The sequence below is a fragment of the Symphalangus syndactylus genome, chromosome 10 (genome assembly GCF_028878055.3).
Source record: "Symphalangus syndactylus isolate Jambi chromosome 10, NHGRI_mSymSyn1-v2.1_pri, whole genome shotgun sequence".
NCBI classification, from domain to species: domain Eukaryota; kingdom Metazoa; phylum Chordata; class Mammalia; order Primates; family Hylobatidae; genus Symphalangus; species Symphalangus syndactylus.
Window position 1 is genome coordinate 5458020 of NC_072432.2, and position 23383 is coordinate 5481402.

Below are 23383 nucleotides of genomic sequence, written 5' to 3' on the forward strand. Positions count from 1 at the left end.
GGCCACACACACACACCCAGGCCGTCATGGTGATGGAGTGGCTGGGGTCCCATTTGTCCATCCTTCAGAGCCAGCTGTCTGACCACATTCCTACCCCAAGATGAGACTTTGGGGACATTGTCCACCAGGGTCACTGACCCCTTTTAAAGTTCCAGAAACGTGGCCAGCTGGTCCCCTAGAAGTTTAGCACATGGGACAAGCCAAGGCTTGCCTTCAGGAACAGATTTTCCACCACGTCGCTGCCCAAGGCCCAGGGCATCCCCAAGTTCATGTGAAGCCTGCCTGCCACGTCCACAGCCCATGCCGACCCCGCCTGGAGCCACTGGAATGCTTGTTCCTGGGCATGTGATAAACCCAGACAGCTTCAGCCTTTCAGGACAACTGTGCGAATCTGGCAGCAGTAGCCAGAGGGCCCATAGAAGTTGGAGGTGAAACCAGATGCTGTGATAATAATTAGGCAAAACTGCGTACTATAGAACTGCTTTAAAATGTAGCAGGAGGAGAGGTGAAGACACAAACAAGTGTGTAGCGACACATGGCTATCAGAACACAGTAAAGAATCCACACTGTTTCCCCCCTTTACCTAGAAAAGGAAAGTTCTAGGCCACCTCCTCAGCATACTCCTCAAACTCCTCCTCCTTGGCCGTGGCATCCTGATATTGCTGATATTCAGACACCAGGTCGTTCATGTTGCTCTCGGCCTCGGTGAATTCCATCTCATCCATGCCCTCGCCCGTGTACCAGTGGAGGAAGGCCTTGCGCCTGAACATTGCTGTAAACTGCTCTGAGACACGCTTGAAGAGTTCCTGGATGGCCATATTATTCCCAATGAAGGTGGCCGACATTTTTAACCCCCGGGGTGGGATGTCACAGACGGCTGTTTTTACATTGTTGGGGAGCCAGTCAGCAAAGTAGCTGCTGTTCTTATCCTGAATGTTGAACATTTGTTCATCCACCTCCCTCATGGGCATGCGACCCCTGAAAATGGCAGCCGCCATTAGGTAGCGGCCATGGCGGGGGTCACAAGCGGCCATCATATTCTTAGCATCAAACATCTGCTGGGTAAGCTCAGCCACAGTCAAGGCCCGGTACTGCTGGCTGCCCCGGCTGGTCAGTGGGGCAAAGCCAGGCATGAAGAAATGCAGCCGCGGAAACGGGACCATGTTGACGGCCAGCTTCCGCAGGTCAGCATTCAGCTGGCCTGGGAAGCGCAGGCACGTGGTGAACCCGCTCATGGTAGCAGACACCAGGTGGTTCAGGTCACCATAGGTGGGTGTGGGCAGTTTTAGGGTCCTGGAACATATGTCATATAGCGCTTCGTTATCTATGCAGAAGGTCTCGTCCGCATTTTCTATGAGCTGGTGGACTGAGAGGGTGGCGTTGTAGGGCTCCACCACGGTGTCTGACACCTTGGGCGAGGGCAGGATGCTGAATGTGTTTATGATCCTGTCTGGGTACTCCTCCCGGATCTTACTGAGCAGAAGGGTACCCATCCCAGACCCAGTCCCGCCACCCAGGGAGTGGGTCAGCTGGAAACCCTGCAGGCAGTCGCAGCTCTCAGCCTCCTTTCTGACAACGTCCATCACTGACTCCATCAACTCCGCCTTCTGTGTAGTGCCCCTTGGCCCAGTTGTTTCCCGCCCCACACTGGCCTGTAAGACAGTACAGACAGTCACTCGATGGCCAGGTGTACGGTCATCAGTGGTCACCACCATAATGCAGAAAGCGCCAAGTACCACGTGTGAGGTGAGGGCACCATGCGTCCTGCAGGTGGAGCAAGTGAAACCCCCTCCCCTGAGTTACATACAGGACAGCAGCTTCCCCTGTTAGGAATTAAGTCAGGAGTCAAACCTCAGGCGGGCTAACAGACCTCGCTGCAGGTGGAGTAAGTGAAACCCCCTCCCCGGGAGTTACAGGACAGCAGCTTCCCCTGTTAGGAATTAAGTCAGGAGTCAAACCTGAGACGGGCTAGCAGACCTCGCTGCAGGTGGCTCCTACCCATTTTCAGGGAAGGCAGTAGCCACGGCCCCAGCTCAGCTCCTGGCAGGGAGTTTACATCAGTAGCTCCTCACCTTGAGCAGACACCCGGGCCTTCCTCCCAAAGCCCGTTTAGGAGAGGCAGATCGGGCGACTCGACTAGGGGGATAGGAGGGGGTTTAGGGGCCCTGGCTCCACAGTGCCCACAGTGATGACTTTGGGGCACTCCTGGATTTTGAGCTGCCCTGGCTAAGGAGCTGCACCCCTGTCCTCACCCGCAGCTCACTGAAGATGAAGTTGTGTGGCCTGAAGATCTGCCCGAAGGGCCCTGAGCACACAGAGTCCATGGTGCCGGGCTCCAGATCCATGAGCACAGCGCGGGGCACGTACCTGCCACCTGAGTGGGGTGGGAGAGCATTAGCAGGGGAGAGCCTCGTTCTCAGGAGGGCGGTGGGGGAAGGACGGGGTCTCACCGCTGGCCTCGTTGTAGTACACGTTGATGCGCTCCAACTGCAGGTGGCTGTCCCCATGGTAGGTGCCAGCGGAGTCAATGGCATGTTCATCAGAGATCACCTCCCAGAACTGCCAGAGACGGGAGGGGCCAGACAGGCCAGGGCTGAGTCACGGAGGCGCCCCAGCCGCTCTCCCACCCCACCCTCATCCGCACCCCCATCCCTAGGCTGCCGTCTCCCACCCCACCCTCATCCGCACCCCCATCCCTAGGCCGCCGTGTCCCTGGGGTCCACCCCGGCCGCCTCGCCAGCCACCCAGTTCCACCGTCCCCGGCAGGGAGCCCAGGGGCCGCAATGCAGGGGCACCGCCCCGCCACTGCCAACATCTTCCCTGGCCACCCGGCAGGCCCGAGCTGGGCCCTCAGAGCCCAGGCTGCCAACCTTGGCGCCGATCTGGTTCCTGCGCTGCCCGGCCTGCGTGAGCACAATCTCCCTCATGGCCAAGACCGGATTAGGGAGGCAGCAGAAGCACGAGAAGGAGCAGACGCGCAGCGACCCGGCCCACCCTCCGCCAACACTTAAATAGCCCCGCGCCCACCTCCCTCGGCCTCGGATCGGGCTCCCAACAGCTTTGCTTCCACACAGGTGCACCCACCTGTGAATCCCTTGGCGTTGAACGTCTGTTGGAGAGCTCAGGTGTCCTTGTGTGATTTTTTCCACGTTGGGGAAAGCTGCTCAGCTGGAGAACTTCCTCCCGCGTCTTTAGTGAGACTAAACCCCTAGCTGAGCTGAAACTGAATTTTCTTCCCATGTGGGAGGGGAAGTCTCGTTTCCATATTCACAGAGTGCCTTTGCACCTGTCCTAGATTGAGGACATATTTTTGTAATGGATGCGCCTTTTCATCTATTAGGAGATCTGTGGTTAGGAAAGGCCTTCCATATGTTAACTCAACAAGACTTTGAGTTTTACTCAAAGTTTTACATTTTACTTGGAGGAGTTCTAACCCGCAGTAAGCTATGGGTGTTAGAGACAGGCCTCTGATTTAGCTACAGTCTTCTTCAGAGTAGGATTAGCCCTTTCACCTTTCCAGAGGACTGCGGTCTCCAGCAGAGTGAAGGTGATATTGGATTCTTAAAGCTGAGGATAGGTGATGGGTTACGCCTGCTGTGGAAGATGGGCCATTGTCACTCCACAGGCTTTTAGATTACCCAAACCGAGGAGTTATTTCTTCTGGTATACATTTTTCAGATGGGGTGGGGAATGCCTCGATCTAACCAGTGAAGGTATCAGTAAGCATTAGCAAATATTTGAATCTCCTGCAGAAAGGCATCGGGGTAAATTAGAGTTGACAGTTCTCACCTGGATAGGTTCCTCAATTTTTGGACAGGTTTAACTGGAGAAGGAGAAAGTTGCTGGCCGTTTGGGTCATGTCAGGCACAGAGCTCACAGAGCTGAGTCACCTGTTTTAGTGTCTTGAAAAGATTTACCCCTATAAACAAATGTGACATTAACAGAAACAAAGAATCCCTTCTAGGGTGAAAAGAATTATGAAAGTGCTGAGTTATATTCCTATGATTGCTACTTGGCATTAGTAATTTATTACCATCATTCAGTCAGCCAGAGGGGCCCTGGACTGAAATGCAATCCCTGGCCCATTTTTGTTCTTCTTCAGAGTATTCTGGCCCAGTTCTATGTATGCTGACCAGCACGCCCATAAGCTTCATTAGCCCTTTCAGTGCAGGGGCCTTGGCTGCAGCGTCTACAAGGGCATTTCCTTTTACATGGTCAGTCTCTCTTTTGATGTCCTCTGCAATTAATTATAGTCACTTTTTAGCAGCAAAGCAGCATTCTAACAAGCTCCAAATCTGAATGATATTGTGTGGAAAAGCCCTTGGGGGCCAGGAGTCCCTACCCATTCCAAATGGCAGCATAAGCATGAAGCACTAAAAAATCATACTTGGAATCAGTGTAAATGTTAACTTTTAAATCCTTTCCCAACTGCAGGGGCCTAGTAAGTTCAATTAACTCAGTTTTTTGAGCTGAGGTTGAGGCCAGCAAGGCTTGTGCCTTGATTCTCTTGTACTGACTAATAATAGGATATCTAGCCCTCCTGTTTTCCTGATGCATAAAACAACTTGCATCTGTTAACCATTCTTCCTTAGGATGGTCAAGGGGCTCATCTCTCTTAAGGCTGACCTGCTAGAATAAATTTGTTTCATAACCTGTGACATGCTTTGGCTGTGTCCCCAGTCAAATCTTATCTTGAATTGTAGCTCCCCTAATTCCCCTATACCATGGGAGGGATCCAGTGGGAGGTAATCGAGTCAGAGGATGGGTCTTTCCCATGCTGTTCTCGTGACAGTGAATGAGCCTCATGAGATCTGATGGTTTATTTATTTTTGAGACAGAGTCTTGCTCTGTTCTCAGGCTGGAGTGCATTATCATGATCTTGGCTCACTGCAACCTCTGACTCCTGGGTTCAAGCGATTGTCCTGTCTCAGCCTCCTGAGTAGCTGGGATTACAGGCGCCCACCACCATGCCTGTCTAATTTTTGTACTTTTAGTATAGACGGGGTTTCACCATGTTGGCCAGGCTGGCCTCGATCTCCTCACCTCAGGTCATCCACTGCCTTGGACTCCCACAGTGCTGGGATTACAGCAGATGGTCTTATAAAGGGGAGTTCCCCTACACAAGCTCTTTTGCCTGCTGCCATGTAAGAGATGTGACTTTGCTCCTAATTTGCCTTCTGCCATGAGCGTGAGGCCTCCCCGACCATGTGCAACTGTGAGTCAATTAAACCTCTTCTCTTTACAAATTACCCAGCCTCAGATATGTCTTTATTAGCAGCATGAGAACAGACTAACACAACCTATATGCCAGAAAGGCTGAGAGCACCTGTGGACTCTGGCGGATAAGTAGCTGGGTTTATGGTTTGGCAGGCTTTAAGGGTTATGTCTGGAGTGTCTAGCAATAAGGCCTGACACTTTCATAAATGTTCTCCTATTATCTACTGGTGCCCTTTAGCTTCTAGGACCACCTTCCCTTCGTGTGGGGTCAAAAACCTGTAGGTGCTGTTCTAATGTTAGTTTATTAGCTTTGCCAACTAGAAAAGTGGTAGCAGCAATAGCTCTAAGACATCAAGGCTAAAAGTCACAGGATCGCTGAGGAAAGTAAAAGCAAAACTGTTTGGGGCCTCTTTCCTGAGGCAGCCTCCAGGCTACTACAAAACAGAGGCGGTGAGCAGAAAGGCAACAATATGCAGAGCACTCAGGTGAAGGACAAAGAGCACAAGGTGGACAGTCCAAAAAGAGAAAGTGGCAAACATTTTGTTTAGCCAAATCCATTCTTCTCAACATTCCCCAGGGCCTCTAACCCTGTGGGCTTGGCCTCTAATCTGAGTATGACACCCCCAGGTCTCTAACTTTGGGCTGAGTCTCTCACCCTGATATTATACCCTAGGGCCTCTCACTTAAGTAATAGTGGATAATCATTCTTGCCAACCTGAATGCTTCACGACTCTAAAAGACAGCCCACTTGCCAGCTGACTGATTCTATGTGGATTGTCTTCCTCGGAGTGGGGGTCTTGTCTTGGTGTCCCTTCATGGTGTTGCTGAAAGAGGTTGCTGGAAAAGAGGGTCCTGATACAGACCACAAAGTAGGATTCTTAGATCTTGTGCAGGAAAAAATTTGAGGTGAGTCAGAGAGCAAAGTGAGAGAAGCAAGTTTATTAGAAATGACTCCATTACAGAGTTGGACACCCTCAGAAAACAAGAGCAGGAATACATCGTCTTTTGTTAGTGTCTCTAACTATAAAGAGAAAGAGTTATAATTAAACTTGGAAGGTGCAGATGTACTCACTAAAGTCGGGGCTATTGGTTTTAACAATGACCATTAACCCGTTGACCTGAGCTAGCTCATTAATATTATCTTTAAGAAAAAATACTGCACTCTTAGGACATTTATACATTTTTCAGGCTTGATGGAAGATGTCTTGTATGGCCATAAATATTCTGCAATTGTAATTTGTGGCCAGTAAAAAAATGTGGCTATTTTCAGACCACAGGTATTAACCTTCTAGATGCCTTGTGAATACCTAGCTACTCATATTAAGATAGAGAATTCTAGTCATGTTTATTAAACTAGAAGCTTGATAACCATGAGTTCCTCTAACACAGCAAGTCTAGTCCTCAAGGAGAAAATGTATTTCTCAGGAGTTTTGTGCATTTTGTTTGATGGCATTTGTTTTGTTTACCAAAATGGCAGAAAAGAGTGAAATTAGTCCTCAAAGATTTCTCAGGATTGGATATAAACAAAATGATTATAGTTAATATGCAAGTTGACACAGTTGATATGCAAAAGAAATTTTGTTTGAAACACAATGAGATTTTTATTTGTATTTATTATTATTATTTTGAGACAGAGTCTTGGTCTGTTGCCCAGGCTGGAGTGCAGTGGTTCACTGAAACCTCTGCCTCCCAGGTTCAAGTGATTCTCCTGCCTCAGCCTCCCAAGTACCTGGGATTACAGGCATGAATCACCACACCCAGCTAATTTTTGTATCTTTAGTAGAAATGGGGTTTCACTCTGTTGGCCAGGCTGGTCTCAAACCCCTGACAACAAGCGATCTGCCCACCTTGGCCTCCCAAATTGCTGGGACTACAGGCATGAGCCACTGCTCCCAGCCACAATGAGGTTTTTAAATAATTCTAATTTCCTGCTGTTGAGCAGGGAGCTGAGCAAATTCAACAGATCATGGGCCCAAAGTAGGAGCAGACTGAGGACAAACTAGAACACATGTGATTAAATTAATTACAATGGAAACCAAATCAAATTTAATAAGGCCTTATCTCTTAGTTTCAAGATGTTTCCCCTCATTTTGAAATGTGGTGTTATTCAGTGGAAAAGAAAAACAGTGTTTATCTCCAGAGTAAAGAAAAGGGGAGGGTGGAGCCAAGATGGCCGAATAGGAACAGCTCCGGTCTCCAGCTCCCAGCCCCAGCGACACAGAAGACGGGTGATTTCTGCATTTCTGCTTGAGGTACCGGTTTCATCTCACTAGGGAGTGCCTAACAGTGGGTTCAGGACAGTCGGTGAAGCGCACTGTGCGCGAGCCGAAGCAGGGCGAGGCATTGCCTCACTCGGGAAGCGCAAGGGGTCAGGGAGTTCCCTTTCCTAGTCAAAGAAAGGGAAAACAGACGGCACCTGGAATATCGGGTCAGTCCCGTCCTAATACTGCGCTTTTCCAACGGGCCTGGAAAACGGCACACTAGGAGATTGTGTCCCTCACCTGGCTCGGAGGGTCCTATGCCCACAGAGTCTTGCTGATTGCTAGCACAGCAGTCTGAGATCACGCTGCAAGGCGGCAACGAGGCTGGGGGAGGGGCGCCCGCCATTGCCCAGGCTTGCTTAGGTAAACAAAGCAGCCAGGAAGCTCGAACTGGGTGGAGCCCACCACAGCTCAAGGAGGCCCGCCTGCCTCTGTAGGCTCCACCTCTGGGGGCAGGGCACAGACAACCAAAAACTCAGTGAGAACCTCCACAGCCTTAAATGTCCCTGTCTGACTGACAGCTTTGAAGAGAGTAGTGGTTCTCCCAGCATGCAGCTGGAGATCTGAGAATGGACAGACTGCCTCCTAAAGTGGGTCCCTCACCCCTGAGCAGCCTAACTGGGAGGCACCCCCCCAGTGGGACAGACTGACACCTCATTCAACCGGGTACTCCTCTGAGACAAAACTTTCAGAGGAACTATCAGACAGCTGAATTTGTGGTCTCACGAAAATCCGCTGTTCTGCAGCCACCGGTGCTGACACCCAGCTAAACAGGGTCTGGAGTGGACCTCTAGTAAACTCCAACAGACCTGCAGCTGAGGATCTTGTCTGGTGGAAGGAAAATTAACAAACAGAAAGGACATCCACACCAAAAACCCATCTGTACATCACCATCATCGAAGACAAAAAGTAGACAAAACCACAAAGATGGGGAAAAAACAGACCAAAAAAACTGGAAACTCTAAAAAACAGAGCACCTCTCCTCCTCCAAAGGAACGCAGTTCCTCACCAGCAACGGAACAAAGCTGGATGGAGGATGACTTTGATGAGTTGAGAGAAGAAGGCTTCAGACGATCAAACTACTCTGAGCTACGAGAGGAAATTCAACACAATAGCAAAGAAGTTAAAAACTTTGAAAAAAAATTAGAAGAATGGATAACTAGAATAACCAATGGAGAGAAGGGCTTAAAGGAGATGATGGAGCTGAAAGCCAAGTTCCGAGAACTACGCGAAGAATGCAGAAGCCTCAGTAGCAGATGCGATCAACTGGAAGAAAGGGTATCGCTGATAGAAGATGAAATGAATGAAATGAAGAGAGAAGGGAAGTTTAGAGAAAAAAGAATAAAAAGAAATGAACAAAGCCTCCAAGAAATTTGGGACTATGTGAAAAGACCAAACCTACGTCTGATTGGTGTACCTGAAAATGATGGGGAGAATGGAACCAAGTTGGAAAACACTCTGCAAGATATTATCCAGGAGAACTTCCCCAATCTAGCAAGGCAGGCCAGCATTCAGATTCAGGAAATACAGAGAACGCCACAAAGATACTCCTCGAGAAGGGCAACTCCAAGACACATAATTGTCAGATTCACCAAAGTGGAAATGAAGGAAAAAATGTTAAGGGCAGCCAGAGAGAAAGGTCGGGTTACCCACAAAGGGAAGCCCATCAGACTAACAGCTGATCTCTCAACAGAAACTCTACAAGCCAGAAGAGAGTGGGGGCCGATATTCAACATTCTTAAAGAAAAGAATTTTCAACCCAGAATTTCCTATCCTGCCAAACTAAGCTTCATAAGTGAAGGAGAAATAAAATACTTTACAGACAAGCAAACGCTGAGTGATTTTGTCACCACCAGGCCTGCCCTAAAAGAGCTCCTGAAGGAAGCACTAAACATGGAAAGGAACAACCGGTACCAGCCCCTGCAAAAACATGCCAAATTGTAAAGACCATCGAGGCTAGGAAGAAACTATAGCAACTAACGAGCAAAATAACCAACTAACATCATAATGACAGGATCAGATTCACACATAACAATATTCACGTTAAATGTAAATGGGCTAAATGCTCCAATCAAAAGACACAGACTGGCAAACTGGATAAGGAGTCAGGACCCATCAGTGTGCTGTATTCAGGAAACCCATCTCACGTGCAGAGACACACATAGACTCAAAATAAAGGGATGGAGGAAGATCTACCAAGCAACTGGAAAACAAAAAAAGGCAGGGGTTGCAATCCTAGTCTCTGATAAAATAGACTTTAAACCAACAAAGATCAAAAGAGACAAAGAAGGCCATTACATAATGGTAAAGGGATCAATTCAACAAGAAGACCTAACTATCCTAAATATATATGCACCCAACACAGGAGCACCCAGATTCATAAAGCAAGTCCTCAGTGACCTACAAAGGGACTTAAACTCCCACACAATAATAATGGGAGATTTTAACACCCCACTGTCAGCATTAGACAGATCAACGAGACAGAAAGTTAACAAGGATATCCAGGAATTGAACTCAGCTCTACATAAAGTGGACCTAATAGACATCTACAGAACTCTCCACCCCAAATCAACAGAATATACATTTTTTTCAGCACCACACCACACCTATTCCAAAATTGACCACATAGTTGGAAGTAAAGCTCTTCTCAGCAAATGTAAAAGAACAGAGATTATAACAAACTGTCTCTCAGACCACAGTGCAATCAAACTAGAACTCAGGATTAAGAAACTCAGTCAAAACCGCTCAACTACATGGAAACTGAACAACCTGCTCCTGAATGACTATTGGGTACATAATGAAATGAAGGCAGAAATAAAGATGTTCTTTGAAACCAACGAGAACAAAGACACAACATACCAGAATCTCTGGGACACGTTCAAAGCAGTGTGTAGAGGGAAATTTATAGCACTAAATGCCCACAAGAGAAAGCAGGAAAGATCCAAAATTGACACCCTAACATCACAATTAAAAGAACTAGAAAAGCAAGAGCAAACACATTCAAAAGCTAGCAGAAGGCTAGAAATAACTAAAATCAGAGCAGAACTGAAGGAAATAGAGACACAAAAAACCCTTCAAAAAATTAATGAATCTAGGAGCTAGTTTTTTGAAAAGATCAACAAAATTGATGGACCGCTAGCAAGACTAATAAAGAAGAAAAGAGAGAAGAATCAAATAGATGCAATAAAAAACGAAAAAGGGGATATCACCACCGATCCCACAGAAATACAATCTACCATCAGAGAATACTACAAACACCTCTATGCAAATAAACTAGAAAATCTGGAAGAAATGGATAAATTCCTCGACAAATACACCCTCCCAAGACTAAACCAGGAAGAAGTTGAATCTCTGAATAGACCAATAACAGGTTCTGAAATTGTGGCAATAATCAATAGCTTACCAACCAAAAAGAGTCCAGGACCTGATGGATTCACAGCTGAATTCTACCAGAGGTACAAGGAGGAACTGGTACCATTCCTTCTGAAACTATTCCAATCGATAGAAAAAGAGGGAATCCTCCCTAACACATTTTACGAAGCCAGCATCGTCCTGATACCAAAACCTGGCAGGGACATAACCAAAAAAGAGAATTTCAGACCAATATCCTTGATGAACATTGATGCAAAAATCCTCAATAAAATACTGGCAAACTGAATCCAGCAGCACATCAAAAAGCTTATCCACCATGATCAAGTGGGCTTCATCCCTGGGATGCAAGGCTGGTTCAACATACGCAAATCAATAAATGTAATCCAGCATATAAACAGAACCAAAGACAAAAACCACATGATTATCTCAATAGATGCAGAAAAGGCCTTTGACAAAATTCAACAACCCTTCATGCTAAAAACTCTCAATAAATTAGGTATTGATGGGACGTATCTCAAAATAATAAGAGCTATCTACAACAAACCCACAGCCAATATCATACTGAATGGGCAAAAACTGGAAGCATTCCCTCTGAAAACTGGCACAAGACAGGGATGCCCTCTCTCACCACTACTATTCAACATAGTGCTGGAAGTTCTGGCCAGAGCAATCAGGCAGGAGAAGGAAATAAAGGGTATTCAATTAGGAAAAGAGGAAGTCAAATTGTCCCTGTTTGCAGATGACATGATTGTATATCTAGAAAACCCCATTGTCTCAGCCCAAAATCTCCTTAAGCTGATTAGCAACTTCAGCAAAGTCTCAGGATACAAAATTAATGTACAAAAATCACAAGCATTCTTGTACACCAATAACAGACAAACAGAGAGCCAAATCATGAGTGAACTCCCATTCACAATTGCTTCAAAGAGAATAAAATACCTAGGAATCCAACTTACCAGGGATGTGAAGGATCTCTTCAAGGAGAACTACAAACCACTGCTCAATGAAATAAAAGAGGATACAAACAAATGGAAGAACATTCCATGCTCATGGGTTGGAAGAATCAATATCGTGAAAATGGCCATACTGCCCAAGGTAATTTATAGATTCAATGCCATCCCCATCAAGCTACCAATGACTTTCTTCACAGAATTGGAAAAAACTACTTTAAAGTTCATATGGAACCAAAAAAGAGCCCGCATCGCCAAGTCAATCCTAAGCCAAAAGAACAAAGCTGGAGGCATCACGCTACCTGACTTTGAACTATACTACAAGGCTACAGTAACCAAAACAGCATGGTACTGGTACCACAACAGAGACATAGATCAATGGAACAGAACAGAGCCCTCAGAAATGATGCCGCATAGCTACAACTATCTGATCTTTGACAAACCTGACAAAAACAAGAAATGGGGAAAGGATTCCCTATTTAATAAATGGTGCTGGGAAAACTGGCTAGCCATATGTAGAAAGCTGCAACTGGATCCCTTCCTTACACCTTATACAAAAATTAATTCAAGATGGATTAAAGACTTATATGTTAGACCTAAAACCATTAAAATCCTACAAGAAAACCTAGGCAATACCATTCAGGACATAGGCGTGGGCAAGGACTTCATGTCTAAAACACCAAAAGCAATGGCAACAAAAGCTAAAATCGACAAATGGGATCTCATTAAACTAAAGAGCTTCTGCACAGCAAAAGAAACTATCATCAGAGTGAACAGGCAACCTACACAATGGGAGAAAATTTTTGCAACCTACTCATCTGACAAAGGGCTAATTTCCAGAATCTACAATGAACTCAAACAAATTTACAAGAAAAAAACAAACAACCCCATCAAAAAGTGGGCAGAGGACATGAACAGACACTTCTCAAAAGAAGACATTTATGCAGCCAAAAAACACATGAAGAAATGCTCCTCATCACTGGCCATCAGAGAAATGCAAATCAAAACCACAGTGAGATACCATCTCACACCAGTTAGAATGGCCATCATTAAAAAATCAGGAAACAACAGGTGCTGGAGAGGATGTGGAGAAATAGGAACACTTTTACACTGTTGGTGGGACTGTAAACTAGTTCAACCATTGTGGAAGTCAGTGTGGCGATTCCTCAGGGATCTAGAACTAGAAATACCATTTGACCCAGCCATCCCATTACTGGGTATATACCCAAAGGACTATAAATCATGCTGCTATAAAGACACATGCACACGTATGTTTATTGCGGCACTATTCACAATAGCAAAGAGTTGGAACCAACCCAAATGTCCAACAACGATAGACTGGATTAAGAAAATGTGGCACATATACACCATGGACTACTATGCAGCCATAAAAAATGATGAGTTCGTGTCCTTTGTAGGGACATGGATGAAACTGGAAAACATCATTCTCAGCAAACTATCGCAAGGACAAAAAACCAAACACCGCATGTTCTCACTCATAGGTGGGAATTGAACAATGAGAACTCATGGACACAGGAAGGGGAACATCGCGCTCCGGGGACTGTTGTGGGGTGGGGGGAGGGGGGAGGGACGGCATTGGGAGATGCACCTAATGCTAAGTGACGAATTGATGGGTGCAGGAAATCAACATGGCACATGGATACATATGTAACAAACCTGCACATTGTGCACATATAACCTAAAACCCTAAAGTATAATAAAAAAAAAAAAAAAAAAGAATTATTAGTTTGTTTCTAAAATCATCAACCTTTCCCAAGTTGAACATACAAATATATTTTATCATATATATACTATATGTGTGTATAGCGTGTGTTTATCTAAGTATTCCTGTGGTTTATATATCTGGATTTGGAATTACAAGTGTTTTGTGATTTATTATTTATTTATTGTTATGCTTTGAGTTTTGGGGTACATGTGCACAACATGCAGGTTGGTTGCATATGTATCCATGTGCCATGTTGGTGTGCTGCGCCCATTGGCTCGTCATTTAGCATTGGGTGTATCTCATGATGCTGTCCCTGCCCCCTCCCCCCACCCCACAACAGTCCCCGGAGTGTGATGTTCCCCTTCCTGTGTCCACGTGTTCTCATTGTCTCCCTCTGTTGCTCTGGCTGGAGTCAGTGGTGTGATCATAGCTCACTGCAGACTCCAAGTCCTAGGCTCAAGCGATACTTTTGCCTCGGCCTGTCAAGTAGCTCGGACTACAGGCACGCACCACCATCCCCGGCTAATTTTTTTACAGAGATGGGTCCCACCGTGTTGCTTGACTGGTCTCAGCCTCCTTAAGTCAAGGGATCCTCCCACCTGGACTTCCGAAAGCACTGAGATTACAGGTGTCAGCCACCGTGCATTTTTTGATTTCTTCAATTAATTTTACTTATACACTTGATTACACAAGATTAATTTTGTGTACATAATGAATCTCTTTTGAGGTTTAAGTTACTGATTAATTAGAGTACCACTTAACAAGCGTGTCATCCCAGCACTTTGGGAGGCTGAGGTGGGCGGCTCACCTGAGGTCAGGCATGAGCCACCGTGCCCGGCTTGCACACATTCTTTTCACTCCTGCTTGCAGATCTCTGTTCCCTTCTAATTCCAGTGGAACCACTTTCACTTAGTATCAAAATATCCAGATCCACTCATCAAAGTGTAAATAATCCTTCAGCAAATTACCTTTGCAAATCTACTTTTATGTAATATTTCCTTAACTTCTTCTTACCTACATCCAGTAGTCATTTTACAAGGCAGAATTTTTTCTATTTTATATAGAACTGAGGCAGTATTTGAAAAAAATCTCAAAACACTCTTCAGGAAGGACTGGCATCTAAAACACCAGTTCCAATATATATTTTAGTAACATTTTAAAGGACAGATGGTTTTCAAAATGTTATTATAATTTAAAAAAATGTAACCTTCCTCTCTGAGTTCATGTTTATGGAAAACTAATATTTCATAAATGCCAAGTTACTATGATGTATTATCTAAATGCTGCCCCTGCCATTCTATAAATACAAAAATCGTAACCTTCTAACTAACTTTGGTATTAGTCAACAACTGTGCTGATGAAAAGTAAAATCAATTCATTTAAAAAAAATTTTCCATGAAAAAAATCAAGTAACTTGTAAGTAGTATGGTAGATGAATCAAAAAATAAAGTAACATTAACCAGAAAGACATGCCATGGACTTCTCTAATCTTTTTTTGGAACACCCTTTTCATGCATATGAAAATAAAAATTAAATGTAAAATACCTAAAAAAAAAAAAAAAGAAAAGGGTTCCCTGCAGGGACTGACTGACTGAGAGCTATGGCTCAGGATTAAAAATTCTTTTTTCCACTTATAAACTAAAAATTAATTTCTAAGCCCCCATTGACTAAATGGACCCCTTTTCTTGGATAAGGACGTTCCAAAGTAAACCTGAAAAGCTAGTTCAAGCCGTGGCCACACCTGCCTCATTAGACTCTCCTCCCTTTGGTTTTATTTTAATTTTTAATTTATTTTTGTGGGTACATAGTTGGTGCATATATTTATGGGGGTAAACGGCATACTTTGATACAGGCACGTAATGGGTAATACATAATAAAAAACAGGGTATCCGTCCCCTCAAGCATTTATAGCTTGTGTTATAAACAATCCAATTATACTATTTTAGTTTTTATAAAATGTATAATTAAAATATTTTTTACCATAATCACCCTGTTGTGCTATCAAATACTGTCTTATTCATTCTTTCTAACAATTTTTTGTACCCATTTCACATCCCCACTAACCCCCTGTTCCCCCACTGCCCTTCCCAGCCTCTGGTAACCATCCTTATACTCTCTATCTCTATGACATCAATTGTTTCAAATTTTAGCACCCACAAATAAATGAGAACAGGTAACATTTGTCTTTCTGTGCCTGACTTATTTCACTTAACATAAACACTTTTAGTTCCATTTCTGTTACTGCAAATGACAGACTCTCATTCTTTCTTAGAGCTGAATAGTACTCCATTGTGTATATGTACCACATTTTCTCTGTCCAGTCATCTGTTGATGGACATTTAGGTTTCTTCCAAATCTTGGCTATTAGCAACATTTGTTTTTCACTGACTTCTGGATAAAAGCCACCTTAACTGAGGTGAAATGGTATCTCATTTTGGGTTTGATTTGCATTTCTATGATGATCAGTAATGTGGAGAACCTTTTCATTTGCCTGTTTGCCATTTGTATGTCTTCTTTTCCTAAATGTCCATTTAAATTTTTGTCCACTCTTTAATTGATTATATTTTTTTCTATAGAATGTTTTGAACTCAATATATTGTAGTGTATTAGTCTGTTTCTGCACTGCTACAAAAAAACTGAGACTGAGTTATTTATCTCTTTATGTATTGAGATGAAGTCTTGCTCTGTCGCCCAGGCTGGAGTGCACTGGTATGATCTCGGTTCACTGCAACCTCCACCTCCTGGGTTCAAGCAATTCTCTGCCTCAGCCTCTTGAGTAGCTGGGATTACAGGCACCTGACACCATGCCCAGCTAAGTTTTGTATTTTTAGTAGAGACGAGGTTTCACCATGTTGGCCAGGCTGGTCTTGAACTCCTGACCTCGTGATCCACCTGCCGCAGCCTCCCAAAGTGCTGGGATTACAGGCATAGGCCACTGCGCCTGGCGAGACTGGGTAATTTAGAAAGGAAATAGGTTTAACTGAGTCACAGTTCCACATGGCTGGGGAGGCCTCAGGAAACTTACAATCATGGCAGATGGGGAAGCAGGCACCTCTTCCATGACAGCAGGTGAGAGAGCATGTATGTGAAGCAAAGGGGGAAGAGCCCCTTATAAAACAGTCAGATCTCATGAGAACTCACTCATTATCAGAAGAACAGCCTGGGGGAAACCACCCCCATGTTCCAATCACCTTCTACCAGGTCTCTCCCTCAAAACCTGGGGATTACAATTCAATATGAGATTTGGGTGGGGACACAAAGCCTAACCATATCATGTAGCTATTAATTGCTTTTCACATGGGTAATTTACAAATATTTTCTCCCATTCTATGGGTTTTCTCTTCACTTTGTTTATTGTTTCCTTCACTTTAAAAAAGCTTTCTGACTTGCTGTAATTCCATTTGTCCATGTTTGCCTTGGTTGTCTGTGCTTATGGGGCATTATTTAAGAAATTTTTGCCCAAACCAATGCCCTAAAGAGTTTCCCCAGTGTTTTCTTGTAAAATTTTGATAGTTTGAGGTGTTAGGTTTAAGTCTTTAATTCATTTTAATTTGATTTTTGTATGTGGCAAGAAATAGGGTTCTAGTTTCATTCTTCTGCCTATGCCTTGCCAGTTTTCCCAGCCCTATTTACTACAGAAACTGTCTTATTTTTTGTTGTATGTTATTGACACTTTTGTTGAAAATAAGTTTAGTTTAGCTGTATGAGTTTCTTTCTAAGTGCTCTATTTCATTCCATTTGTCTTTATGTCTTTTTATTCTAGTGTCATGCTGTTTTAATTACTATAGCTTGATAGTATAATTTAAAACCAGGTAATGGGATACCTCCAGTTTTGGTTTATATACTCAGAATAGCTTTGACTATTATGGTGTTTTGTGGTTCCATATATATTTCAGATTTTTTTTTCTATTTCTCTGAGGAATGTCATTGTTATTTTGATAGAGATGGCACAAAATGTATAGATTGCTTTGGATCATACGGACATTTTTTAAAATACTGATTCTTCCAATCTGTGAACATAGAAATAACTTTCCATTTTTTTGTCTTCTCTTTCATTTCTTTTATCAGTGTTTTACATTTTTAATTGTTGAGAACTTTTATTTCTTTGGTAAATTCTCACATTTTGTTTTATTTGTGGCTATTGCAAATAGGATTACTCTTTTGAATTCTTTTTCAGTTTGTTGACTGTTGGCATATAGAAATCCTACTGATTTGTATATGTTGATATTGTATTCTGCAAATTTACTCAAGTTATTACTTCTAGTAGTTTTTTGATGGATATATTAGGCCATTCTCACACTGCTGTAAAAATAATCAGTGACTGGTTAATTTATAAAGGAAATAGGTTTAATTGGCTCATGGTTCTACAGGCTGGTACAGAAAGCATAGCACTGGCTTCTGCTTCTGGTGAAGCCTCTGACAACTGACAATCAAGGTGAAAAATAAGTCTGGTGCTTGCACATCACATGGTAAGTGTGAGGGCAGGGGCGAAGGGCTACACACTTATAGATAACCAGATCTCATGAAAACTTACTATTGTGAGAATGGCACCAAAGGAAATGATGCCAAAGTGTTCACGGAAATCCGGCCCTCATGATTCAATCACCTCCCCACTAGGCCCACTTCCAACATTGAGGATTACATTTCAATATAAGATTTTGGTGGGAACACACACCTAAACTATATCATTTTGCCCCTGGCCATTCCAAATCTCATATCCTTCTCATATTTCAAAATACAATCATGACATCCCAATAATCCCCAAAGTCTTAACTCATTTCAGCCTTAATTCAAAAGTCAAAAGTCTCATCTAAGATAAAGCTAGTTTATTTCTCCTATATAAGCCTGTAAAATAAAAAACAAATTAAGTTCTTCCAAGATACAAATGAGGCATAGGCATTGGGTAAATACTCCTAAAATCAGCTAAAAAAAAGAGGCCACAGGACACATAAAAGTCTTAAGGCCAGAAGGGGAGTTATTGAATTTTAAGGCTCCAAAATAATTATTTTTGACTCTGTCCCATTTCCAGGGCACACTAATGCCTTGGGACATTTAGATCTTGTGGCTTTGCATGGTTCAGCCCCCACAGCTGCTCTCATGGGCTGGTATTGTGTGCCTCTGGCTGGTTTTGTGTGCTTCTGGCTTTTCCAGGAGCAAAGTGCAAGCTGTAGCTAGATCTACCATTCTGGGGTCTGGAGGACAGTGATCCTCTCCTCACAGATCTACTAGGCCATGCCCCAGTGGGGAACCCACATGGGGACTGTAACCTACATTTCTTCTCTGCATTGTTTTAGTAGAGGTTCTCCATGAGGGCTCCACCCCTGCAGCATGCTTCTGCCTGCACATCCTGGCTTTTTTATACATTATTTGAAGTAAAGGTGGAGGCTCCCAAGTCTCAACTCTTGCATTTTGTACACTCACAGGCCTAACACCATATGAAAGCTACCAAGGCTTATGGCTTGCACCCTCTGAAGCAGTGACTGGAGTTGTAACTGGGCCAATTTGTGCTACACCTGGAGCTGGAGCAGTGGCCAGGATGCAGGGAGCCATGTTCTAAGGCTACCCAAGGCAGCAGTTCCTGGGCCTGATCCCAGAAACTATTCTCTTCTTTTAGGCCTCAGGGTCTGTGATGGGGGGCTGCCTTTTAGATTTCTAAAATGCCTTCAATTCCTCTTTCCCATTGTCTTGGCTATGAACACTTGCTTTTTTTTTTAAGTTATACAAATATCTCTAACAAGTGATTGCTCCACAGGCTGCTCGAGTTCCTCTCTTGTAAAAGCTTTTTATTTTTCTGCCACATGACTAGGCTGCAAAGTTTTTAAGCTTTTATGCTATGCTTCCCTTGCAAGTAAAAATAAATTACAACTTACTTTTTTTTGCTCCAACATGTGAGCATAGGTTGTTAGAAGCAGCCAGGCCACATCTTGAATGCTTTGGTGCTTGGACATTTTTCCAACAGAAACCCTAAATCATCATTTTCAAATTCAAACTTTTATATATCCCTAGGGCATGACAGAAATTCAGCCAACCACTTTGCTAAGACAACACGAATGACCTTTGCTTCGGTCCTAATAACTTTCTAATTTTCATCTGAGACCTCCTCAGCTCAGCCTTCACTGTCCAGATCACTATCAGCATTTTGGTCACAGCCATTCAAAGTTAAGAAAATCTCAACTTTCCCTCATTTTTCTGTCTTCTTCTGAGTCCTACAAACTCTTCCAACCTCTGCCTGTTTACCCAATTACAAAGCTGATTCCACATTTTCAGGTATTCTTATAACAATTTTCCACTCCTTTGTGCCAATTTTCTGTATTAAGCTTTTTTCCCGTCACTATAAATACCTGAGACTGGGTGATTTGTTTTTTAAAAAGGAGGTTTAAGTGTCTCATGATTCTACAGGCTGTAGAGAAGACACAGCACTGGCATGCACTTCTGGGAAGGCCTCTGGAAGTTTATAGTCATGGCAAAAGTTGAAGCAGAATCTTGCACATTATAGGGCAAAAAGCAGGAGCAAAAAACAGAGGGGCGAGTTGTTACACACTTTTAAATAACCAGGTCTTATGGGAACTCACTCACTATCATGAAGATAGTACCAAATGGGATGATGCTAAGCCATTTATGAGTAATCCACCCCAATGGTTAAATCACCTTTGACCTGGCCCACCCCACCATTGAGAATTACATTTAAATATGAGATTTGTGTGGGGACACACATTCAAACCCTATCAGAGGGGTCTTTATGTTTTTCCAAATATAATATCACTGGCAAAAACGGTAATTTGACTTCTTTTCCAATTGGGAAGCCTTTTATTGCTTTATCTTGTCTGATTGCTCCAGATAGGGCTTTCAGAATTATGTTGAATAACAGTGGTAAAATTGGATATTCTTGTCATCTTCCAGATTTTAGAGGAAAGGCTTTTAGTTTTTCCCCACTTAGTATCATACTAGCTGTGGGTCTGTCATATATGACTTTTATTATGTTGAGATATGTTCATTCCATACCCAGTTTTTAAAGGGTTTATTATTAAAGAATATTAAATTTTATCAAATGCTTTTTTAGCATAATGGAAATGATTATATGGATTTTGTCCTTCATTCTTTTGTTTTGTTTTTTTTCGAGATGAAGTCTTCCTCTGTCACCCAGGCTGGAGTGCAATGGCATGATCTCAGCTCACTGCAACCTCTGCCTCCCGGGTTCAAGTGATTCTCCTGCCTCAGCCTTCCAAGTAGCTGGGATTCCAGGTGCCCACCACTGCACCTGGCTAATTTTTGTATTTTTAGTAGAGATGGGGTTTTGCCATGTTGGCCAGGCTGGTTTTGAACTCCCGAACTCAGGTGATCTGCCTAACTCGGCTTCCAAAAGTGCTGGGATTACAGGCGTGAGCCACTGTGCCCGGCCCCTTCATTCTGTTTATATATCACATTGATTGATTTGCATGTTGAACCATCCTTGTATCCCTGGGATAAATTCCACTTGGTCATTATGAATTACCTATTTATGTATTGTTTAATTGAGTTTGCTAGATTTTTTGCAAATTTTTGCATCAATATTCTCAAATATGGGCCCGTAGTTTGCTTTTTAAATGTCTCTTTGTCTTGTTTTGATATCAGTGTAATACTAGCCTCAAAGAATGACTTTGGAAATGTTCTTTCCTTGTCTATTTTTCAGTCTGGTCCTACAGACATTTTTTTATTAAGGCTTTAATTTTGTTACTTGTTAATGGTCTGTGCAGGTTTTGGATTTTTTCCTAGTTCACTCTTGGTAAGTTGTGTGTGTCTAAGAATTAATTTCCTCTAGGTTTTCTAATTTGTTGGCATACAATTACTTATAGTTGCCACTAATGAGCCTTTGATTTTCTGAAAAGTTACTTGTAACGTCTCCTTTTTTACCTCTGATTTTATTAATTTGTAACTTCTCTGTTTTTTAGCTAGCCTGTCTAAATATTTGTCAATTGTTTTACTTTTCAAAAAATCAACTTTTTATTTCAATGATCTTTTGCATTGTTTTCTTCATTTTATTTCTGCTCCAATTTTTATTATTTCTTTTCTTCTAATTTTGAGTTTGGTTTGGCCTTTTTATTCTAGTGAATTAAGATGTATTGTTACGTTATTTATTTGCAGCTTTTCTGATTTTTATATAGGCACTTACAGTTACAAATTTTCCTTTTATAATAGTACCTCTTATACTATATTCCACAGGTTTTGCTATGCTATGTTTCCATTATCATTTGTTTCAAGAAATTTTTCCATTTTCTTTTTAACATTTTTATTGACCTACTGATCATTCAAGAGCATACTGTTTAATGTCCAAGTGTTTGTATAGTTTCTGAAATTCATTTTTTAATTGATTTCTAGTTTGTTCCATTGTGGTCAGAGAAAATGCTTGATATTACTTCAATTTTTTAAATGTTTTTAGACTTGTTACTTAACATATGGTCTATGCTTGAAAATAACCCATGTGCAGAGAAGCAGAATGTGTATTCTGCACTGTTGGATGAAATTTTCTGTAAATATCTATCAGGTTCATTTGTTATACAGTGCAGATTGTCTGATGTTTCTTTGTGGATTTTCTGTCTGGAAGGTCTATCCAATGACTAAAGTGGGGTGTTGAAGTGTCCAGCCATTACTGTATTGATGTCTCTTTCTTTAGCTCTTACAGTATTTGCTTCATTTATCTAGGTGCTTTAGTGTTGGGTGCATATATATTTCCAATTATATCCTCTTGAAGAATTGATATCTTTATTATTTTATAATGACCTTCTTAATATCTTCCTACAGTCTTTTGTTGAAATCTATTTTTGTCTGGTATAAGTGAAGCTATTTCTGCTCTTTTTTGGTTTCTATTGGCATGGAATAACTTTTTCCATCACTTTATTTTCAGTCTAAATGTATCTTTATAGGTAAAGTATGTTTTTTGTAGGTCACAGATTATTGTCTTGCTTCTCTATCCATTCATCCACTATTTGTCTTTTGATTGGAGTATTTAGTTCATGTACATTCAATGTTATTATTGATAAGCACTTACTCCTGCCATTTTGTTACTTGTTTTCTGATTGATTTTTGTCCTCTCATCGTTCTTTTCTTTCTTCCTGTCTTCCTTTTAGTGAAGGTGATTTATCTTTTAATATTATCTAATTTATTGCTTTTTACTTTTTGTACATCTGTGGTATGCTTTTTGATTTAAAATTACCATGAGGCTTGAATATCTTATAACACATCATTTTAGACTGTGGACAATTTAACATTGATTGCATAAACAAAGAAACAAGCAAAGCAACTAATAAAAACTCTACACTTTAAGTGCACTGCCATTCTTTTAAACTTTTTGTTGTTTCTCTTCCTTACCTATTTTACTGTCTATGTCTTGGAAATATGTTACAGTTATTTTTTATTGGTTTATTGTTTACTCTTTCTATTTGAGATTTTTGCACACCATAATTACCATGTTATAATATTCTGTGCTTTTCCATGTGCTATTACTGGTGAGTTTTGTACCTTCAGATGACTTATTGCTCATTCACTTTTTTTCTTTTAGGCTAAGAACTCCCTTTAGCATTTCTTGCAGGACAAATCTGGTGTTAATGAAATACCTCAGTTTTTGTTTGTTGGAAAAAGTTCTTATTTCTCTGTCAAGTTTAAAGGACTTTTTGCCAGATACATTATTCTAAAGTAAAAGTCTTTTTTTTTCCTTCAGCTTTTTTAATATATCATGCCACTGTCTCAACCTGTAAATTTTCCCCTGAAAAGTCTGCTGTCAGATGTATTGGAGTTCCACTGAATGTTATTTGTGTCTCTTCTCTCGCTGCTTTTGGAATCATTTCTTTATCCATAACCTTTGGGAGTTCAGTTAAGTGCCC

At 42.3% G+C, this 23383-nt stretch overlaps 1 protein-coding gene across 1 annotated transcript; it reads right to left on the reverse strand.

Annotated features, from left to right (window-relative positions):
- Positions 1–544: 544 nt before the first annotated feature.
- TUBB8 (tubulin beta 8 class VIII) lies at positions 545–2927 on the reverse strand. Its single transcript, XM_063611022.1, is given in 5 exon segments — positions 545–1602; positions 1604–1652; positions 2264–2374; positions 2451–2559; positions 2871–2927. Coding segments are annotated over 5 exon segments (1329 nt in total). The 3' UTR covers positions 545–599.
- Between the last annotated feature and the right edge of the window lie 20456 nt (positions 2928–23383).